The following is a 20,772-nucleotide window of genomic DNA, read 5'->3' as shown; positions in this document are numbered from 1 at the left end:
TATACCACAACCTGTATTGGTGCACCATCTGTTGTCTGAAATCTGCATTTCATGGCTGTGCACGTCATCCATCCACACATAGAGAAGGAGGCAGTATTTGTAGTTTTCTATTGTGGAGCATTATGAAGAAGATGGATATTATATGTAATTATCATGAGATCACTGGAAGTGCACAACATAAATTATTGATACCATGGTCCATAACAGCAAAGCACACTGATGAAATTATTGACTGCAGTAAAATAATACCTTGGGGCATCAGGATGTGACTACAAATATATCTGATTTTTAATTTTTTGTATGACATGGTTAAATTACATATGATGTTTGTAATCATCTATGTGATTAGGAAAATGCTGTATTTAACTTGGTTTAAATTAATTAGTGAGTACAAACAAAAAAGTTATTTCAATTTACGTTCAAATACCAGGTAAAATGAAGACATTATATGTGTAGGTAATGCTCACCTCATGCTTATATTATTTCTAATCAGTGCAGTTTTGTTTTGTGATAATTGGTTGCAGTCGGGCATTTTCTCGATATTAAAAATTCAACCAAAGGATGTGCAGAAACAGTGTAGTAGCAATCATCCTGGAATTATGCAGGAACATGTTTCTCTTACTTTACTTTTAATATTTCATCATTTTAATTTCGATAGCATAATAAAATAAACACTAAAATATGCACATGATTTCAACTTGACGACGTCACATCAGAACTGTTCATGTGTGTAGATGCCATTGTCAGCAGAGAGTGTGGCTTTTTAGATTGGCTTGCCTCTTTGGGGCATACACCGCTGCTTTCATACTTTGGTACATCATTGAACTTTGAGAAAAGATGATAGGGAGGTACTCTAATCGAAAGGTAAAAATATTTTCTGTGAACTCATGTTTCATTAACTTTCACCATTACTTTCTCCTCTTCAAATGCTACAGTGATCTTTGTTTTATGTTCTTACTAATTTCTTCTCTGCATTTACTTCTCTCTTTATTATGTTTCCAAACAATCCATTCCACCTCGAGATGTGTCTGGTCCATTTAGAGTTCTTCTTTACCACAGAGTTCTCCATATTGCCCTTTTCTCTCCTGTTAATACTTCCTTATTACTCATTTTGTCTGCCCATTTAATCTTCAGCATTCTCAGCCACCTCCCACCACTTATATTCTTTGCCTCACATTCCACTTTCCAATTGTTCCATGCTTCTGGTCCTCTGTGTGCCTCCATATGAAACATTGGATGAACTCCTTCCTTGATTGCAAACTTTGATTCTTTGATCATAAAGCTACAGTCATTGACTCATCCTCATGAAGACCTTCTTAGCGTGAGCAATTTTTCACTTGATGTCTGTCAAACTTCTTCCATCCCAACTTATACTGCTGCTGAGGTGGATGAATGATTCCACTTTTTATAGTTTCTATCCTCAATTTATAATACCTGCCTTCAATTCTCTCTTACCACGCATAAGAATTTTAGTTTTCTTCCACTTGATACTCACGTATATTTCTATAATAATAATAATGATATATATATATATATATATATATATATATATATATATATTCTCTCTCTGTTCTGTCCCTCTCTTCCTTGATAAAGGTGGCAACGACCACCGAAAATTCGAAAAATAGTGACTCTTTTTTGTGTGTTTCTGTGTTTTTGTCTGTGTCCACTAGTGCTAAGTGTTATACATTATATATATATATATAATTTGTGTTTTTAGAGAATAACCTAAACTTGGCATATTAAAAGTAAATTGGTTTGGTTATTTTGTCAGGTGAAAATGGATTCTCTTAAACATACTTTTAAATGGTTACCATTTTGAGGCTTAAGGAGAGAGAATATGAAGCCTTTGACTTCAACAAGGCACTTATTCATGGAGCTGCTGCTGTGCATCAGTTTTTGTAATGATTAATCATTCCTTAGACAAATTTAATAATATTTTACATTAGTTTTTGTCACATTAAAAATATTTTTGCGTAGCTCACTTGAGGATTATTAAAAGTTGATTCTTACTTGACTGAAACAAACTTCATGGAACTTTAACTTTAAACTTGGCTCCATTAAAATATATTATATTCAGCCTAAAGGTGTTAACTTACACAATTAACTTCCCCCAGTCTATTTCATATGCAGCCCAATCAAAGTACCAATTGCAAATTCACTGAATGCAACACTGGATTCCGCATTTTTCTTTGATAGCATTTTTTTTAATTTTCAAAATGTTGGTTATACTTGACAAAACATGAGCATTTATATTCATGACTTTTTTATTTCTTAACTGTATTCTTTTACAGTTTTTGCTCCTGTTAATCATAGTCCTTCATATTCAGTGCCATAATCATCTTACATGGAAATTCATATATTTTTCCATAGAAGCACGTTACACTTGGACACTAATAAGTACCATGATATTTCTGTCCTCTAAAATAATTTAATGAATGATAGGTATTTACCTTCTTAATTTTGGTAAAATTATTTACTGAAAAATACACAGGCATATACACCAATTTACGGGATATTATTTGTATGCGTAAGACAGTTCTTCAGTTATCAGGTCATTAAATTGACTTAAAGGTCATGTATATCTAATGGAAAAGTTCAACTTATTTCAATAAACCATTATTTAAGGTTTGGCAAATACTCTATTACAAATTCAGGAAAGTATGCTGTAAAAAATGCAATTGAAAGAAAGGTGAAAGCCAACAACTTTCTATACTTCTTACCCCTGTAGCTTTCAACACACTAATAATAACCTTTTAATAAAGTCAGTTACAACTATTGATTTAAATTTTCATTGTTCCTACTGAAGAAAAAAAATAAATTTTGGATTTTTCCTGTAACAGTCATATCCATGTATAGGTGAATTTTTATTGTCTTGATAGCCCAAATAAATTGCACAAAAACCAAAAATATTCTATTTCTGAAACACCCTCTTTTCTAACTTCCAGCATATTAATCTTCATTATTCCGACTGTTCAGAATGTTGTAAATTATGTTCAGCTCAACTTTCAAGTGTCAATATTGTTTTCAGCACATTATCACTTTCATTGAAATGGAGTCTGCTGCAAGGGAAAAGGTATTGAATGATGCAGCCTGAAGGGAGTGAAATGAGGAACAGGGGAAAGTTTGGTCTGGCACTCCTAACTCCATCCTCCTGCTTGGCCATTGGGATGCAGCCATAAAATCATTGCTGACTCCTTTGGTCTTTCAATTAATACACAACCCCTTTGGAACGTTTTGTTTTGATACTGAACTTTGGGAAAAATATGGAAATATGACATCATAGGGACCATTCATTGCAATACGGCCTCCAAATTCTTGCTCCACTTCCTCCGGAGACCATTCTATCTGCATCACTCAAGTAGCCAGCCATTGCTACCCTTAACCCCAATGCACTTGCAAATTCTGCCATCGGAAAACCAATGCTTGAATTGTTACAATCCCAAAACAAGCATGCATAACATATTGAAAATACATGCATAGTAATGGACATTACAAATTGTAAATTACTACTTTGACTTTTCAAAAAGCCCTTCATTTCCAGAGCTCTACATTTCTATGTGAGTAGACCCCTATTTCAGTTAAATGATCCCAGCCTCATTCACCATGATAACTTAGTAAAGTCACCAGAAATCTTGTGGAAAGTGGGCAGTGTACAAAGTTTCCAATATTCAATATCATCAGTTAACATCCTTCGTTTAGTGGGTCACAACCTGCAATGGCTTCAAATTATTTGTAGAAATATTTTAGCTAATCCATATTTAAGTCATGTGGTATCCTGTGACTCTGGTTGGTGGTCTTCCAAAGCATACGAAAGGTACTATTTCCAACTAATCAGCATCGATTTACCAGATTTAATTCTCTGAATCATATGATTGTTAGTTTTTATAAACATATATAAGCGAAGTCCACGAAAGCTCAAGGTATGTGTTTACTGTTTCAAAATTTACATGAAGACATTTGGAATTATCATTCAAAAGCACACTCACATTTTGTACTATGTGAAATCGTTCCCCGACTTTTGTAAAGATTTTCATGGGAAAAAGCATATTATATACAGAAAATTTCAACTATTATAAATGAGCAGTAACTCAGCTTTCAAAATTCATAATATAGATTTTAAAATTTATCAACCTATTATTTGCAATTTTTTATTGAATGTTAAAAAAATTTCACAATACTCTTATGTGTGAAGTCATATGCACACTCATGGATGGTTTGCTTACCAGAACAACTTGCATGGTTAGGACTATGAATGTTAGCGTATTACTTGTGTTAACCTCCTCAGAAATTCATCTTAGGAGATTGGTGGTGCATGCATTCCTGACATGAGCCCACTCAAAATTTGGCAAATACATGGCCCATCAAGTCTGATATTTTTGAATGGTATGTGAAAAGTAATTGATTGCCTTTTTATTGAAGAAAAGAATCAATTCACTCTATAAATCCCTGAATTTCTTTAATAGTGTGGTAAAAATGAGTGCACAAAGGCACAGTGATGGGAACACGGATGGTGCAAATCCATTCACGGATAGATGGCCCCGAGTGTCCCCGACTACAGCTTAATTTCAACTGCCTTCGAGTTGCACTCGCCCTCACGGCCCGAGAGGGCTTGTCGGCCATATTTTCAATCGAGGGCACCCAGGACCAGGTCACCTTTTGTGACTGAATTTCTTTAATGACATTGAAATACATTTCAATCAGTACAGGATGGGCTCTGAACATAAGTCCGTTCCTGCGTTTTAATAATAATAACAATATAATAGTGAGTATTTAATGAGTATAAGGCCACTATATTGTCGATGCACAACTTAATGACTATATTGGTTAGATTTATATCCTTGCACAGTAATACAATTTCATAAAGTCCATACAAAGCTGCGTACAACTCGGCGGCATTGATGTGCATGCCTGTTGGTATCAGGAAGCATCTAGATATTTGCCAATCGGGGACCGTGACGTCGCCTTGGGAAACTGTGGCGTCTGTGTCAACCTTGAGGACTGTTTGTAGCTGTTGCAGGTTAACCTCTTTTTCCAAGATGTCTATTTCCAAGATCCTCCTCCAACCGTTGTCCTCGCGCCGGTATACCTGGGATATAAGGAACATAGCTAGCCGGAGAATCCATGCTACCCATGCTAAGTATTCCGCTGCTTTTGGGATATCGCTCTGCCGTAGTCTTGCCATGATGGGTATCAAGTTACGCATCTTATGGCCTTCGTTGTGAGTTTTAAAGTCATGGCATTGGTATCCATTAGCACTCGTAAATATATTTTAATTTGCGAGGAGAAATGAGTTCAGATTTTGACACATTCACTGTGATGCCGAATTCGGACACTAAATATCGTTGGATCTGGTAGCCACACAATTTCCAGTGACTATAAATCAACCAATTGTCCAATTATGCGACTGCACTTGTGTTGAATTTCTTGCTCACAAATTCCAGCACGTCCTCCGCCTATTGTTGTAGTACAGCTGGGCTAAGAGGGTGGCCCATTGGTAACCTTGTGAATGCATATTTCTGGTCCCCATATCGAATACCGTAGTATTTCCTGTGACTATAGTTGATCTGTAGCTGGTAGAATGCACTTGTCAGATCTACCTTGACCATCCAGGAACCCTGTGGAATCAAGGATGTCACCCATGCTGGCCCTAGTAATGAGAATTTGGGTTTACGGACTTGAGGCGTCCAGGGACTTAAATCTTGCATAAATCTGTGATTACTCTCCGGCTTTGGTGTGACAAAACATTTGAAAGTGCATTTAACACGCCATGGGACTATTATTTCTGCTTCTAAGAAGGCTTTAATAAATTTATCTAAGGTGGCTGAAGGCCTTGTTTTAAAAGAAACAAATGGGGCTGTGGGGGCTCTGGGTAGGGCCGCCCCTGTTTGCGAAATAAGTTGATTAACACGTTTATGATAAGGATATCGGAGGACAGGGAGAACGGTCGATACCATAAAATCCTCGTTGGGTTCATGGATGCCTTGGGGTTCCAAGAGCATGTTGGGATTTAGTTCTTTGATGTGTGCTTTGGGTCCCCGACAGCATTTCAACTCAGTCGAGTTGGCAGTCGAAATTAAGCCACAGTCGGGGACACTCGGGGCCAGCAGCAGCAGAGTCATTACCCATGCATACCCGTTCGCAAGGCGACCCAGTCAGCAAAGACCTCTTTATTACTGTACGTACTTTAGTATTGTACGTACCCACCTAAAATATGTGTGCGCCGGCTGTATTGGGTCAAGCAGTTGAAATTAAGCTGTAGTCAGGGACACTCGGGGCCATTTATCCGTGCATGGATTTGCACCATCCGTGTTCCCATCACTGTGCCTTTGGTTTGTAAATAGAAACAATTTTGAGGAAAGGACAATTGAGGAAAAATTTGGTTGATGGTTGCTGGGGGGGGTGGGAGACGTAGAGAGAGATAAAGTTGGGGAGAAGATAGGCCTTCTGTGTGGGGAATAGAGGTGTAGAGGGGAGTAACGCCAATGATGGCCAGTTGGAGGTGGGGAGGAATGGAGACAGAATTTAAATGGTGGAGGAAGTGGTGTGTGTATCTATTGTGAAGGAAGGCAAGGAGAGTACAAGAGGCTGTAGGTGGTGGTCAAGAAATGCGGAGGTTCTTCTGGCGAGAGAGTTGAAACTGGAAACTATAGGGTGACAGGTGATGTTGGCTTCGTGTATTTTTGGGAGGAGATAAAACTGGGTTGTTCTAGCGTTTGGGGGTTAGAGATGAAATATGTCTTAGGAAGTGATGCCTTCTTCTGGTCTACCTTGGAGAAGGAAAGACAGAATTTCCATTTGGAAAGTGGATTTCAGGTCATCGTTGAGAGTAGCATAGGTAGATATATGATTTGGATGACCAAGGGCTTTGAAAATGTAATCAAATCTCTCAACCCTAAAAACACCTCTCCTTCAATGAATGCCATGTCCTGAAATACCTACAGCCCAACTCCAACATTGTAGTCACCACTGCCAATGAAGGTTCCTTTGTAGTAATTTTAAACATCATAAATTATATTTCCAAAGCCCTCGGTCATTTCAATTATGCCTCTACCTCTACCACTCTCACCAATGACCCAACACACACTTAGAGTCTAAGCTATAGTTTCCAACCGCTTCTGTGATAATAGGGGAAGATGAGTAACTGACGAAATTATACCTTTGGCACAAATTTATTATTAATATTAAGAAAGGTTTAATACATGAAAATGAAAAAATATTTTTATTTCAAGTTTTCTGCTACATATAGGAGAGCATGTTTATTGGAGATGAGTGTTTTATTATATAGTTGAGGGAGGAAGGAAGTACGCAGAAATGAAGATTAGTTTAGTGTTGTATTGGACATCAGGTTGCCTTTTGTTAGGGGAGGCTAAGGAATTTATTGTTGTTATTATTATTATTATTATTACTTTTTATTTGCCCAGAGATCACAATACAAAAATACCAGGTGGGTGAAGTATGTACATGATATAAGGCACGTCAATGAGGAGCAAAGACACAGGCTCAGTTAAGATACATAAAAGAATAGATGCTCATAGTTACATAAGTGTTTGGTACAAACCCATGAACATCGGCTGTAACATGCACATACAATATCAAATTCAGAAAAATCATTGATCACAAACATGAATCAGACCATTACCATTGCTAGAAACTAAAAGTATGAACTTACTGGTCGGGAATATTGTTGAGATATTCATCAACCGAGTAAAACATATTGCGTTGTAGATATCTTTTTAGTTTATGCCTGAATACGGCAGTTCCCTGTGTATCCTTGATACTTTTGGGTAGTTTGTTAAATAATCTGATGCCCATTTCATTGGGTCCTAATTTCAATGCTTTAGTTCTTATATTCCCATAATGGAAGTCATTCCTGCCTCTGGTGTAATGATGATGATAGGCAGAGTTAAGAGAATAGTTGCCGATGTTATTTTTTATATATAGAATTAAAAACATAATGTAGATGCATGGGAGTGGTAGCAAATTTAATTCATGGAAAATAGGCCTTGATGGAGCATTGTAAGGTTTCCTGGCGATGATTCTAATAGCTTTCTTTTGCATTTTAAAGATGGTTTGAGAAATAGCAGCTGATCCCCATAATATTATACTGTAGGTTATATTTGAGTAAATTTCCCCATAGTACAAATTGAGTAGTACAGTTTTACTTGTAGTTTCATACAGGTGTCTTAATAAGTAGCAAGTTGAACTGAGCAGTCCAGTAGCAAGTTCAGTCTGTATCCATCCAAAATCAACTTCTAGTGGTAGTGCACTATAATAAAGAATATTTTATATTCTTTCTCACTTTAAATGATTGATTATAACCTCAAGGATAAATCAAGTGGCAACAATAATTCTGCATTCTGTGATCAATATATTCATTGCCATGAATTTATGAAAAGTTCAAAGACCGCATCGTAGGAAATTATGGTAGCATTAAAAAATTATAGGATGAATGAAGGAGTATCTTGGAAATAAGGTCAAATTGATAATTCTAGTTGATGGAAAGTAATAATTAATTATTTTGGGTGTTTCTGCTCATGATGTAATTGGCAAACCGGCAGAGTTTTATGCTTTCTGTGAGGTCTGTGTAGAGAGCAATTTCAAAATTACTTGTCAATCCAGCTACTCTGCCCAACAACATGGTAGGTGTATGAATGTTTGATAATTGATGACATTGTGTTCACTCTTTGTTCCTGTTCAGCACGCTCTTCATTTTTGCCTCCCATATCGCCTGCATCTTTGATTGAATACACCTTTATGTGCGTACATTCATGGCCTGATATTTTTGCTTGCGGAATGGCAATTACTTCCTCTCCCGTCACTTTATCAGGATTGGTGCACCACTTTTGCCAAATTGCCCCCAAACCCTGGCGTGACTTGAGCATTGCTCATGGCCTCCATCCCGTGCACCAATCCGCCTCATCGGTGGAGGAGGTTTTGATCGCAATCGAACCCTTTCCCCCCACTTCTTCTCCCCCTCCCCCCCTCTCTCTCTAACTCCCCAGGCAAGGATGACAGCATCCCCGGCTTCGAGTCCAGCAGCGGCAGCCCGGGCACCTACAATGACTACTACTTCCGAGACTCGTTCGACCGCTCCTCTTCGGAGTCCCAGCTCGACCTCGGGCCGCACCACGGGTCGCAACGCCCCTCTGCCCATGGCCGTCATCTCGAAGCTGCCTCCACACTGCCCTACAGGGGCTCCCCAGGGATGAACTCGGCAGGCGGTGGGGTGGGGGGTGTCGGGGGTCGCGGTGGTGGGTTGGTGGATGGCGCTCTCTTCTCCCGGCACGGCACGCGTCCCTTTGTCCGTGTGCTCGCATCCTCCTGCCTCGTGGTGGCAGTGTCCCTCTTAGCCGCCGCCGTGGTCGTCTTCGAATCGAACTCTGTGACCCTGGGCACGCTGCGCAAGATCCCAGAGATGGTGGTGCTGCGCAGGGACTATTACGAGCCCGCCAAGGAGTTTCTCAGGCAGAGCCTTCAGAGGTTCATGTGAACCCACTCGCTTCTGGGGACTTTTTCACTTTCCCCCTTTTTTTGGTAACTTTTAAAAATCCTCAGATTCTCATTCCTTCAAGTGCCTGAAGTGACTAGGAAGATTATTCAGTATTCCGCAGTGTGCTGCGTTTTTCGCAAAATAAATGAGGCTTGGGGCAAAATATTAAAAAAAAAAGATCGGAAAGTTGGTTTTTTCGTTTTGAGTGATGATGAAATAAATGATTTATTCTGTCATAGAGTACTTAAAAGAAGTGAATATTTCCTTTGGAAATTTTTTGTTTTGGACTTGCAGTAAAATAAAAATATTTTAATGCTGAAATTCTTGTTTTATGGCATGATGTGTCACCATTGGGAGGAAATCATTTCGCCTGAGAATTGACTGAATCTAAATAATTTTGTGAGGGAGTAATTGAAATAACAGCAATATAGATCCAGAATGTATTTCTAATTGACAAAACTTAAAAAAAGGATTATTTAAAGAGTTGTTTTTGCCTGTTTCTTGGTCAATATGGGGCTCCACGTTTTCTTCATGCCAAATCTAAATTTCAAGAATTATTGTGATCACACCAACCGTTGGAATTTTGAGGCATTATTTTTTCAGTTATGGATTTCGTAGATTCTTTCGTTTTGCTTTATATCTCGTTATAAGAGAAAGTAAGGGTTGTAGTTTGAGTATAGGCTTTTAGTACAAAACCAAGAACTATCCATTGAGCTATCTTCCTAATCAAATACTTAACTACCGTAAAGGAGTTTAAATGACTGAAGTAAAAACAATTTTGTGTCATTTTTTTAACTCAGAAGTTTCCTACTCAATCGACTGTGCTACTATTTGGTATTTTAACATCTGGAAGTAAAAATGTCATATCTGCACATATATTTCTGGGAAGAGGAGTGTACCTTTTATATTTTAATTTTATATCATTATAATATGTGAAATATATTGGACTGTAATATTTTATGAATCCTCTATTTTAAGTACTCTCATGGAATGCCATGAGTTTGTATGTCTTCTTGTAAAATTGTTTTCACAAACTGCAGAAAGCAGTCTAAAGTACCTTCTTATACAATTTAAGGAAAGATATTATGTTTTGTTTTGTCCAGAGTTTATCAATCATCTACCTTTGTTCTTTGTAATATGACTATTTATTTGGCTTTGTGATCATGATCTTATTATGTCTCACATATTTACTGAAACAGGATGTATCAAAAGAATGTGAATTTTGTTTGACCATTCTCTGAAATCACTATAGTTTTGTGGACAAATGAAAATATTTTGACTACATGCGTAATAGGAATGATGGCTTGCTTCTATAATGCAGCTCATCAGGTTGAAGTATGAATAGATAACAGTTTTGGCCAAACCTCTGACCAATAGGTACTAGCAGAACTCAAAGTCATTTGAGTAATACCTCATAACATCAATAATAAACATTCCTTAACTTCCAGGAAATATTACCCTTATGATAGAAGTTTTATTGTTTTTGATGGGTTTCATCATGAGCCAGTGTTTGAAATGAGAGAAAAATGTTGACAATATTATTTCTAACATAACTATTTTCTGTAATTGCATGACCTGCATGCTTTTGTTTTTCATTTGTCATTTTTTTCAGATATTTATTTCAATCCCGCAAAGCTGGTAGGAAAGTGATCTAGTTATTAATTCAGCATTTTCTTTGTCAACATGTTTTTGTAGCAATAGTCTTGCCTATATGATTTATTTAATTTATTTTGTAACATTCCTTGTAATAAATAGCACAGAAACTTTTTGTTTTGATTTTTTATAGAGCTATTACCCTTCCAATTTCATTTTGAAAGCTTTTAATAATCTTGTCTTTCCAATTTCCAATGTCAATTAATAGCTTCAAAGTGTAATTAGTTGTTAGATACTCGTGATGCTGGTTGAAAAGAACAAAATAAGATTTGCTCATTATAGTGTATATGGTGGAATGTTTCCACACAATAAAATGGCATTTGCTTATTGTTTTAAATAAGTCATATGAGTTGCACATTGACATACGTAAAAGAATGAGTTCCATTTATTTCATATTGTATGACTGAGACGTGAAATAAAAGCAATATTTTCTCTGATATTGTTAAGTGTAAAAATGGTGTTGGAAAACCTGAGGTATCTCTTGCCTTCACCAAAATGGTACAAAGCTGATCAGCTGGATGCTAGGGCCAGTATATTCCACATATACTGTGTGCTACAAGTATCTTCTATTGTAACTGCCGGGGTTTTGGAAATAATCTTTATAAAAAAAATAATGAAGCTACACTGATGAAAGTTATTTGGCACTTATGATATTCTGGAACTTGATTATTTTGTAGTATCCATTTCAAAATAATAATTTGCAGAACCAAATAAGTGTTTAAACATGATTTTTGCTTGGTCTATTCAATAGATACTTAATGCAAGAATGACTGAATTGATATCCTTCTAATAACATAATATTAGGTGGAAATATCTTTATAAAGTCCAGTAATACACATTTTTTTTCAAGATATGCAAAAGTCGTTTTGTTTGACAAGATATTTGCCTTTTTATCAGTGTTGCCTAAAAATGTGTGAATAAGTCATCAGTGGAATTTTCCTAATAAAACTTGCTCAAAACATATCTTTAATGAAGTGACTTTTCTTTGAATTTAAATACCATTGATTTCTTCCTCAACAATGGCCACAGCAGCATGAAAACCCTCACGTTCATTGGACAATGCGATGATTGCAATGAAACATCAGCATGCAAACATGTGGATTAAACATTATGGGGAGGAAAGGACTAATTATTTCAGAGGGCCCAGTACCTTAAGAATGATGGATACTAAATGCACTTCCTTGAGAAGGCTTCTGGGATGTGCAGATATGGAAGGTCTAAGTCTTCCAGGATTTATTCTGCATTTTTCCATATTTTTTGGACAACAGTTTTGCATCTTCAGATCAAAAGTAGAAATGCTGGTGACTGTGGCACCAGCAAAACTGTTGTCGAAGAAATATGGACCCTAAAGTCCCTGAAGACTTAGGTCTTCACTCAATGCAGTACTTACATGGAAATCAGGATGAAGTCCACCCGCACACACATACATGCTCAGTGGACTTCAATGACAGATGGTGCCATAGTCTCTTTACATGAGATCTGGAGTCCCACAAGGTAACTCTCCAGGAAGTGGAGCTCATGATGAGAATCTCCAAAGCACATGCCCTTACAGATAAATTCTACTCAGACACCCAGAATTCACCTGAATGCTGCATCTTGGTCTATTGTGCTGATTCATGACAAATTAAAAGGAGAGTTTCTGGTGTGTTAGGCTATAACAAGAATATCCAAAAAAAACTGAGGGTTGGAGAAAAATGAAGCAGTAAATTTTTGTTTACTTACATGTAAATGCAAGCAGGGGATGATACGAATAAGTTGGCAAAGGAAATGGAGATGCAAGGCCTGAGAGAGAGGGCTGATGTTTGAGATTACAAGGAGCACATTTAGTGTTGGTAAAAGTAAACAGGAAGATTAGATTTGGGTTTTTCATTGTGGGATAATTTTGTGTTATTTGTATTTGTTAAGGATTTGGACTAAAGTTGAGTAATAAAAAAACATTGCCACGCCAAATAAAATTAATATCGGTTATCTAAATTCAAAATTAACTTTTGGGTTCACCCTCAATAAAAGAAAAATGTTTTACTCTCGTATTTCTAACAGAAAACTTAAGTAAAAATTAATCCATTTCCCTGTTGATTAAAATTCCCTGATCAAGGCAAAAATGCTAAATGTGAATTCATCTTTGTCTCCCTCCATTCGTCGTGCTGGTAATAACCGAAAATTATTGTGTGAGGATCTCCTTTTGCTCTACAAATTAGCAAATCAATCAGGGCTTTCTTACGATTTAAGACCTCTATCAGAGTGTCTTTGTCCCTCCCTCCTTATGTAAGGGTCTTTAAGGCATGGTCTCTCCATCTCCTCTGGCACAATTACTGGCACTCTAAGTAATTGTATGCAGACACCTTTTTATGCATAAAAAAGAAGAATTGCAATAAGGTTTGATACAAGTGTTTTCCACTATGATCACTTACCAGTTTAATAATACTTCTACTGAAAAAGTCAACGAACATGAATTACACCGTGCTATTTTTTCATTTCAATGGTATTAGAATATATGAAATGGAACATTTCTAAACTTGACATGATATAGTCTAAAATTATTTTGAAAAAACATTGTTTCCTGATTGAGTGTATTCATTTTCTTCAGTAGAGCAATCGCGATGCTTTTTTCATCGATAATTTCTGACATCGTGAATTATTTAACTTCATGTAAGACCCCGTCTTGGTCCCTAATTTTTATGAGGGAATGCAATGAAATGGCTCTCCTTCCTCCCAAAAAATTCTTAAGTAATTTAAGAAAAACCCCTAATTTTATTTTAAGTTTTTCCAGAGGCAAAGAACTCATTCATTTAACATGTGAGCAGAAAATTAAACATATAAGCTCTGAATTGCTATAATAATAAATATTTTAGTTAATTATTAATGCAATTCCCTTCAAGTCTCCCTTAGTATGATGCCAAGTGCCATGCAATTGCTCCAGTCAACCTTTCCATTGATTACTGTCTAGAATATCTTAATTGTTCAAAAATAGTAAAGTGATGGAATACATTTTTAATTGAGCCGGCCCTTTGCTTCAAGATACTGTGTTATCATAATTTGGAGAACGAAAATATCGTTTTGTTCTTTTATTTCCTCTTTAAAATATTTTCGATTATTTTTTATTTTTCGTATAGTAAAATATTTGCCTAGTCAAACCTGGACCAATAAATTAATATATAAGTCAAAATACATATTTTGATGTGTAATTTCAATGTGATATTTATTAGCTAACTTCTTCAATTCCATTCAATTTATTTTCACCAAATTTGGCATCAATGTATTTCAACATCTTTAAAAATACTCACTAGATAATTTACTCTAAATAACCATTAAAAGTCCTCCCCTTTGGAAAAGCTTATTTCTCCGTGATATTTTCCGAATAGGCACTGAGAACTATTATTAAAATCAAATTAACACAAAAAATTGTAATATAATAAGTTAAGAAACCTCAATAATTTAATCAGATTAATAAAATACTTGTAAAATTCTACGATATTAAGTTTTACAAAAGTCCGCCGGGATCCCGTGAAGTATTTGTCTACTGAGTGACTCCTCCTGCAGAGACATTGGCATTCATGATTTTTTTCTTTTTTGAAACGTTGTCTTCAGTATATAACATACTGTCACGGTTGCAAAATGAAAGTTGTAGGTAAATTACTGCCCTGAAATCTCATCAGAATTTGGGCCTTTGAATTTCATAGCTATCAGGGAATACTTATTTCCATTTTCTCAAACTCGTCCAAAATTTTTAATATTTCAAATTACCACTCTTTAATTAGGTCACATATGTGCACAATTTCTAGGTGACCGGAAATGGGTGCATGGTCATTAGGTGATTGAAGATGACTAGTCTCCTCGGTCACTATTTCGGTTCATAGCACCTTCATTGAAGCATGGAACTCAGTTTGCAGAAAACAATGCACAGAATAGTTTAAAAGAACATGATCTAATGTTGTCTTGAGATAATCTTACCAAAGATAGATTCAGTTAGCATGAAATTAATGCAATTTTGATTTACACTTCTAAATCCTCAAATAATATGATGGAGCTTACGCCGATTTGTTCCTTTAATTGGATGCCCCTATCCCTAATCTTGAAGATGTGAATACCATTTTTCGGAGAAAAAAATTATATATTTTGATTGAGCTCTTTCTCAGTTGGAAAATAAACTAATGAGAGAAGGCTAGAAACCATAGAAAAGGAAGATAAAGTTAGCTCGTGAGTCTTCATAAATAATTTTTTTAGTAAATGAATATACTCAAAGGATATTGCTTTAATGAATAGTATAATATCATAGATAAGATTTAATATTAAGCAGCAGATAGTGCAAAATGTTTTTCCGCCAAAACGAGCATCTAAACTCACAAACAAAAGGAAATGAGCAGTGCCCACGAAATAAACGTTGCAGAGGCATGATTACTCAACGTAATTAGTTACTACTTCGGCCGATAGTTTCCCTACTGGTAGCGTCTCTATCGTCAAACTTTTAAAACATTTCAATTTCAATTTCGTATGTCTTTTGTTATTTTGAATTAGTCATCGAGAAATACTTGAAGCAGGTGGGTGGGTCTGTCGAAGGACGGCTAATAAACGTGAGTGGGCGATTCTGACTCAATGATCTAACGAGCACTTGTGATCGCAATGATCTGTCGTGTTTGTTTTGTGAGTTAGCAGTGCAAGAAATACCAAAGGCTTCTTTATTTCTTCGAGTGCAATTTATTCAGCGGAGCTGTTGCGGAAATTTTCGCGATGGTGAGTCAACCAAATCCTGATTTGTTGATTAAAACCTGATCGTGTAGTATGTTTTCACCTGCTGCTATTTTTTTTATAGGTTTATCACTGGCAATCACACAATGTCAAACTCTCCGGAGTCGACGATATGGTACTCCTCTCCAAAATTACAGACGACGCTATCGTGGAGAATTTGAAAAAACGGTTCATGGATGACTACATATTCGTATCCTTTTTAATTGTTTACCAATTAACTGTGGCGTAGAGAGAATTGTAATTTTCCAGCGTAACCCCTTATGTGTTATGGTGTTTTTTCAATTTTATCCCGGAGAAATATATTAACGTAATTACCATCGAAATTTACTTTGGTGAGCGATCGAACGTTTCCTAAGATCACTCTATGGGAAATATAACTCCACTATTTTACGGCATGAATTGCAATAATTCTGCGAAAATGAATATTCAGAATATCCATGTAGCAAAGGTTAGAACAGTGGAGTGTAATCATTATGACATACCCAGGTTTTGCAAAGTCTTAACAGATGTTTACAGACGTGCATTGGACCTGTTTTGGTGTCAGTAAATCCCTTCAAGCAAATGAGTTATTTCGGCGAGAAGGATATCGAAATATACCAAGGCGCAGTAAGTAAACTAAGGTCATTTTTCTACTCTTACATTTAGCCAACATGAGTTAAACTGACATTAACTCTTTTTAAACTTTCAGGCACCCTACGAAAATCCCCCGCATATATTTGGAGTGTCTGATGACATGTACAGGAACATGCTCATCGATTCGGAAAATCATTGTGTCATCATCAGGTATTCGCCCCTGTCCAGAATGTTTGTTTATCCGTTGTCAGTGCTTGTTATTATTTCCATTACAGTTTTACCCGTCTGGCTATAGTTCTGAAGTAGTACAGTCTCTACCTGAAATTATCGAAAAAGTCATATTTGTTGCCATGGTTTTTTTTAAATACTGTCATATCCAAGATTTTCCACTGGACTCTGGCCTCCCTTTTATAATGTGGCCACAGGTCATGCATAGCCAATTCTTCGCGTTCAAGGTTTTCACGGAAAGTATATGGCGAAAATAAAATAAAGTTATGCTATGGCAAAATTTTGTCGAAAACGAAAATTCGGCATGCCAAAACTGACTCTCAATCATTACCTTATCAATCATCAGTGTGACGGAATTTTTTCCACTTTTAAAAACTTAATATTAATTGAATAATAGGTGGGAAAAATGTCTTAGCATTGACTGAAATGGATACTTAGGTAATAACCAATACTTCTCCGTTACTGATAATTAATATTTATTCCATGGAAAGATGTTAAATGAAATCAACTTTTGAGGAATTTGAGAGGCATAGAGAGGGGACTGTTCCTTGTATATACATTGTATCTTCTGGAAATTTCTTTGTTGTTTTACTGACCGTGATTGACAGTAGCATAATGCACGAGTGTCAGTTCATGAATAGTTTATTTTTTGAGTGTGTTGCATACGTTTCATTTGACGTTAATCATAAAATGACACAATATTTCTTAATTAAAATGGAGTGCCAGCTAACACCAGGTGAATAGAAACTTCATTATTAAGTTTACAATATTGGCAGTTTTGAAACTTCGTGGAATGGGCTGAATTTATTTTTTCATTTGTGCGTTCACTTTTGCATGCTGTTACAGAGATTCATTGTTTTGCTTGTTTCCTGGTTTTTTAATGAAATATTCTACCAAAGAATTTGAGTTGGTATTTTAGGTTGAAAAGTATATTTGATTTTATGATCAAACTAGTCAATAGGTACTTGAGCAGGTGTGGTTATGTGGCATATGGACAGTTGCATCCGAGCACATGGATTTTCCTTCTCATGAGGAAGGTTGGTACTTTCAAGCAAATAAAAATCCTTCCATTGATGGACTCCTGCGATAGTATTGAGGATACGATGCATGCTTGAGCATTTTGAAATGCAGGAGTCCTTGCCCTAATGGCATCATGAGAATGTAATTTTTGCGACCTTTCTACCATCACCATTTCTTCAAAGCTTCATTTGTCTTGCAACTGACCCTTAAGATTTCATTTGTGGCGGGAGCTAGATTTTAATGGTCAACCTTGTGTGTTTCGTCATTAGTGGAGAATCTGGTGCAGGCAAGACTGTTGCTGCCAAATACATAATGAACTATATTACCAAAGTGTCAGGAGGAGGGGTGAAGGTTCAGCACATCAAGGATGTCATAATGGAATCAAATCCACTCCTTGAAGCATTTGGAAATGCAAAGACTGTCAGAAACAACAACTCTAGTCGTTTTGTGAGTAAAACTCTTGTGCCAGAGCTCCCTTCATTATAGAAATATTACCAAAAGCATTTCATTTTCAAACTGTCTTGCGGCTAATGTGCTCTAAAGATTGATAATATTAACTAAGACAGTACAAAGTTCAAAGAATTCACGAGAAAATGTTTGTTTTAATTTATTTCATGAAATTTACAATGTTTAAAGATATGCTGAATTTTCTAATTGCATGACCTTTTTCCATTTCACAATGACCCATGCATTCCTCTGGTGATTTATTTCTCAAGGGGAAGTATGTGGAGATTCAGTTTGGAGCAGGCGGCCAGCCCGAAGGAGGTCGCGTATCCAATTTCCTCTTGGAGAAATCTCGTGTTGTCAAGCAGAATGTCGGCGAACGGAACTTCCACATATTTTACCAACTTTGCACTGGTGCAACACCGGACATGAAGAGTTAGTTTGCGCTCTCTGGAAATGCTTTCATCCGATACTTACTCATATGTTTTGTATTAATGTGACTTTCTCCATGTATGATTTTATTTACGGCTATATAATGAATTTCTGTTTTATCCTACAGAAGATTTGGGCTTGACGATACTTGACTACTATTATTACCTGAGCCATGGCAAAAACCACAAGGTTGATGGCACCAATGACGCGCATGACTTTCAGGAAACATTGAAAGGTAATGAAAGTCTGCATGATGAATATGACATGAGGAGTTGTTCTGCAACTTGAGAGTGACTTCAACCAAAGATTTTTGATGACTCAAAATTTCTCAAAATAGATTCTGCTTCCGTGTGAGAGAAAGCAGGTTGATGGGCGATTTTTTTAGAATGTGAAAGCTTCTTTTTACAATTGGCTAATTTGGTGTAATGATTTAGTGGGAAGAATGATTTGAAATCACCTCATAACATGCCATGCATTTGACAGCTGTTCTTAATTTTTATTTGCAAAGGATTTCTCCTTTATTTTCAGGATTTCCATCATGCTTTCACTGATATTGTAATGGATTAAGTAAATTTGTAATTCCACACACACCTTATTTAGGACATGACCTAGGTTTCGACGTTGGACGTCATCATCAGGTGTGGAATCACAAAGTTACTATTCCATTTAAAAATGTCATGTAAATTCCATTAAGTCACACTGGAGACAAAAAAAAGCTTTCACTGAGTTCACTCTGGGAAATATCTTTATTTTGATGCATATTTTTGTTATGCATAGTGTTTTATATATTTTTGTAAGCCTCGTTGAAGGTGAATGATTTTTTTCAATTTGGTGTGTATGCAGTGTATATTAAAGATTTTTTGGAAATATTTTCAAGTCAATTGTTTGGCATTTTTGAAAAAATAAATTTCTAGTTTAGAATTGCATTTCTTGCTACCTATGGTGAATGAAGGATATTTTTATGTTCTCCATATCATTTGGCATTGACCATATGTATTTGCGTGTTTAAAAATGTCCTTCATCCAAATGTGCCATCGTTTACGGTCAAGAGTGTCTCTTTACAAAGAACAAAGTTGGTTCCTATGGACTTGAAATATTGTTAAGGTTGAGAGATTTTATGCCCCAGTAATGTAAAAGTTTCAAAATTGTTTGTGGTGTTCATCTTTTATCTCATTTCTAAATGCTTTTCTGAGATCATTTTCAGATGGTAGCATTCCATGATGAATGCTTGCTGCCTAGAAATCTGTTATCATCCTATTGCCATTGAAACTGATTCAATGTTTCTTTGCTTGGGTCAGTTTGCTCTGCCTATTTAACTACTCGGCATTTCATTTTTACTTTGACCGTAAATTGGAGGCTCCAAATCATTCATTCAGAGGCTGAAATAGTTCCATGGTTAACCTCCATGTTTGGTTGTCCTTTTCTCTGATTGACCCCTGTGTGACTCATTAAGTTCTTCAAATTGAATATATTTTTTTAGATATTGTACCATCATCAATGATGTGTTTTTATGCTGTAATTGAAAATACGTTCCCTGTCAGTGCTCGGTGTGTTTCAAAACAGTGGGATAATGGGTCTGCAGTGTAGACAGTGAAATTCAGTCGTCAAGTGCCATCCGCCGTGTGGTAAATACAAGGCCGTCAGGCACTGGTGTTTCAAGTTCAGCGCCAAGCAAGGTTTTTGGGTGATCTCCCATCTTGTGAGGTTGTTAAGAAACAAGAGACACCACAAGACAAAATAAACACCAGTGTATTTATTTCATTAATTCCCAGTATTATCTGTCAATGGAAAATATTAAATCACCCTTTGAATTTCTCAAGAATTGATGCTATTTGTCATCACCAATGACTGTCTTCCAGCAATGACTGTGATGGGCATCACGGAGTATGAGCAGTCCTGCATCCTCAAGGTCGTTGCGGGTGTCCTTCATCTGGGCAACATTAATTTCATCGAGAAGGGGAACTATGCCGAAATTGCAGATGAAAGCTGTAAGTTTGTGTGCTTGGTCTTGCACAGGTTCTCTTGCATGAACCTTAGTTTTTTCCCAGTCATATGTATTTTATCCAAGTGTAGTGGTCAACGTATCCATTTGTTTTTATATTCTAGATGTGAATGCATTTTTTTTATTTTTTGCAACTTAGACATGTAAATTTTTTACAAATCAAATCGCAGAATGTACTCGT

At 36.4% G+C, this 20,772-nt stretch overlaps 2 protein-coding genes across 2 annotated transcripts in view; both read left to right on the top strand.

Moving 5' to 3' along the window:
- The window catches only part of Frmd5 (FERM domain containing), a 666,333-nt gene extending 656,840 nt beyond the window's left edge, over positions 1 to 9,493 (top strand). Inside the window, exon 12 of the mRNA XM_071586731.1 lies at positions 9,006 to 9,493. Coding sequence (XP_071442832.1) covers positions 9,006 to 9,493 — 488 coding nt within the window. The remainder of the gene's footprint in view (positions 1 to 9,005) is intronic.
- Positions 9,494 to 15,693: 6,200 nt separating this feature from the next.
- LOC139689566 (unconventional myosin-Ie-like) overlaps positions 15,694 to 20,772 on the top strand; it is a 516,942-nt gene continuing 511,863 nt past the window's right edge. The window contains exons 1-8 of the mRNA XM_071586725.1: positions 15,694 to 15,877; positions 15,957 to 16,082; positions 16,409 to 16,498; positions 16,581 to 16,675; positions 17,983 to 18,160; positions 18,430 to 18,592; positions 18,717 to 18,824; positions 20,449 to 20,577. Of these exons, the coding sequence (XP_071442826.1) occupies positions 15,875 to 15,877; positions 15,957 to 16,082; positions 16,409 to 16,498; positions 16,581 to 16,675; positions 17,983 to 18,160; positions 18,430 to 18,592; positions 18,717 to 18,824; positions 20,449 to 20,577 (892 nt within the window). The 5' untranslated portion in view covers positions 15,694 to 15,874. The remainder of the gene's footprint in view (positions 15,878 to 15,956; positions 16,083 to 16,408; positions 16,499 to 16,580; positions 16,676 to 17,982; positions 18,161 to 18,429; positions 18,593 to 18,716; positions 18,825 to 20,448; positions 20,578 to 20,772) is intronic.

The sequence above is a fragment of the Hetaerina americana genome, unplaced genomic scaffold (assembly GCF_022747635.1).
Source record: "Hetaerina americana unplaced genomic scaffold, ioHetAmer1.1.p SCAF_25, whole genome shotgun sequence".
Classification (NCBI taxonomy): domain Eukaryota; kingdom Metazoa; phylum Arthropoda; class Insecta; order Odonata; family Calopterygidae; genus Hetaerina; species Hetaerina americana.
The sequence above is the reverse complement of the archived record's forward strand: the minus strand, read 5'-3'. Positions and strand labels throughout refer to the sequence as shown.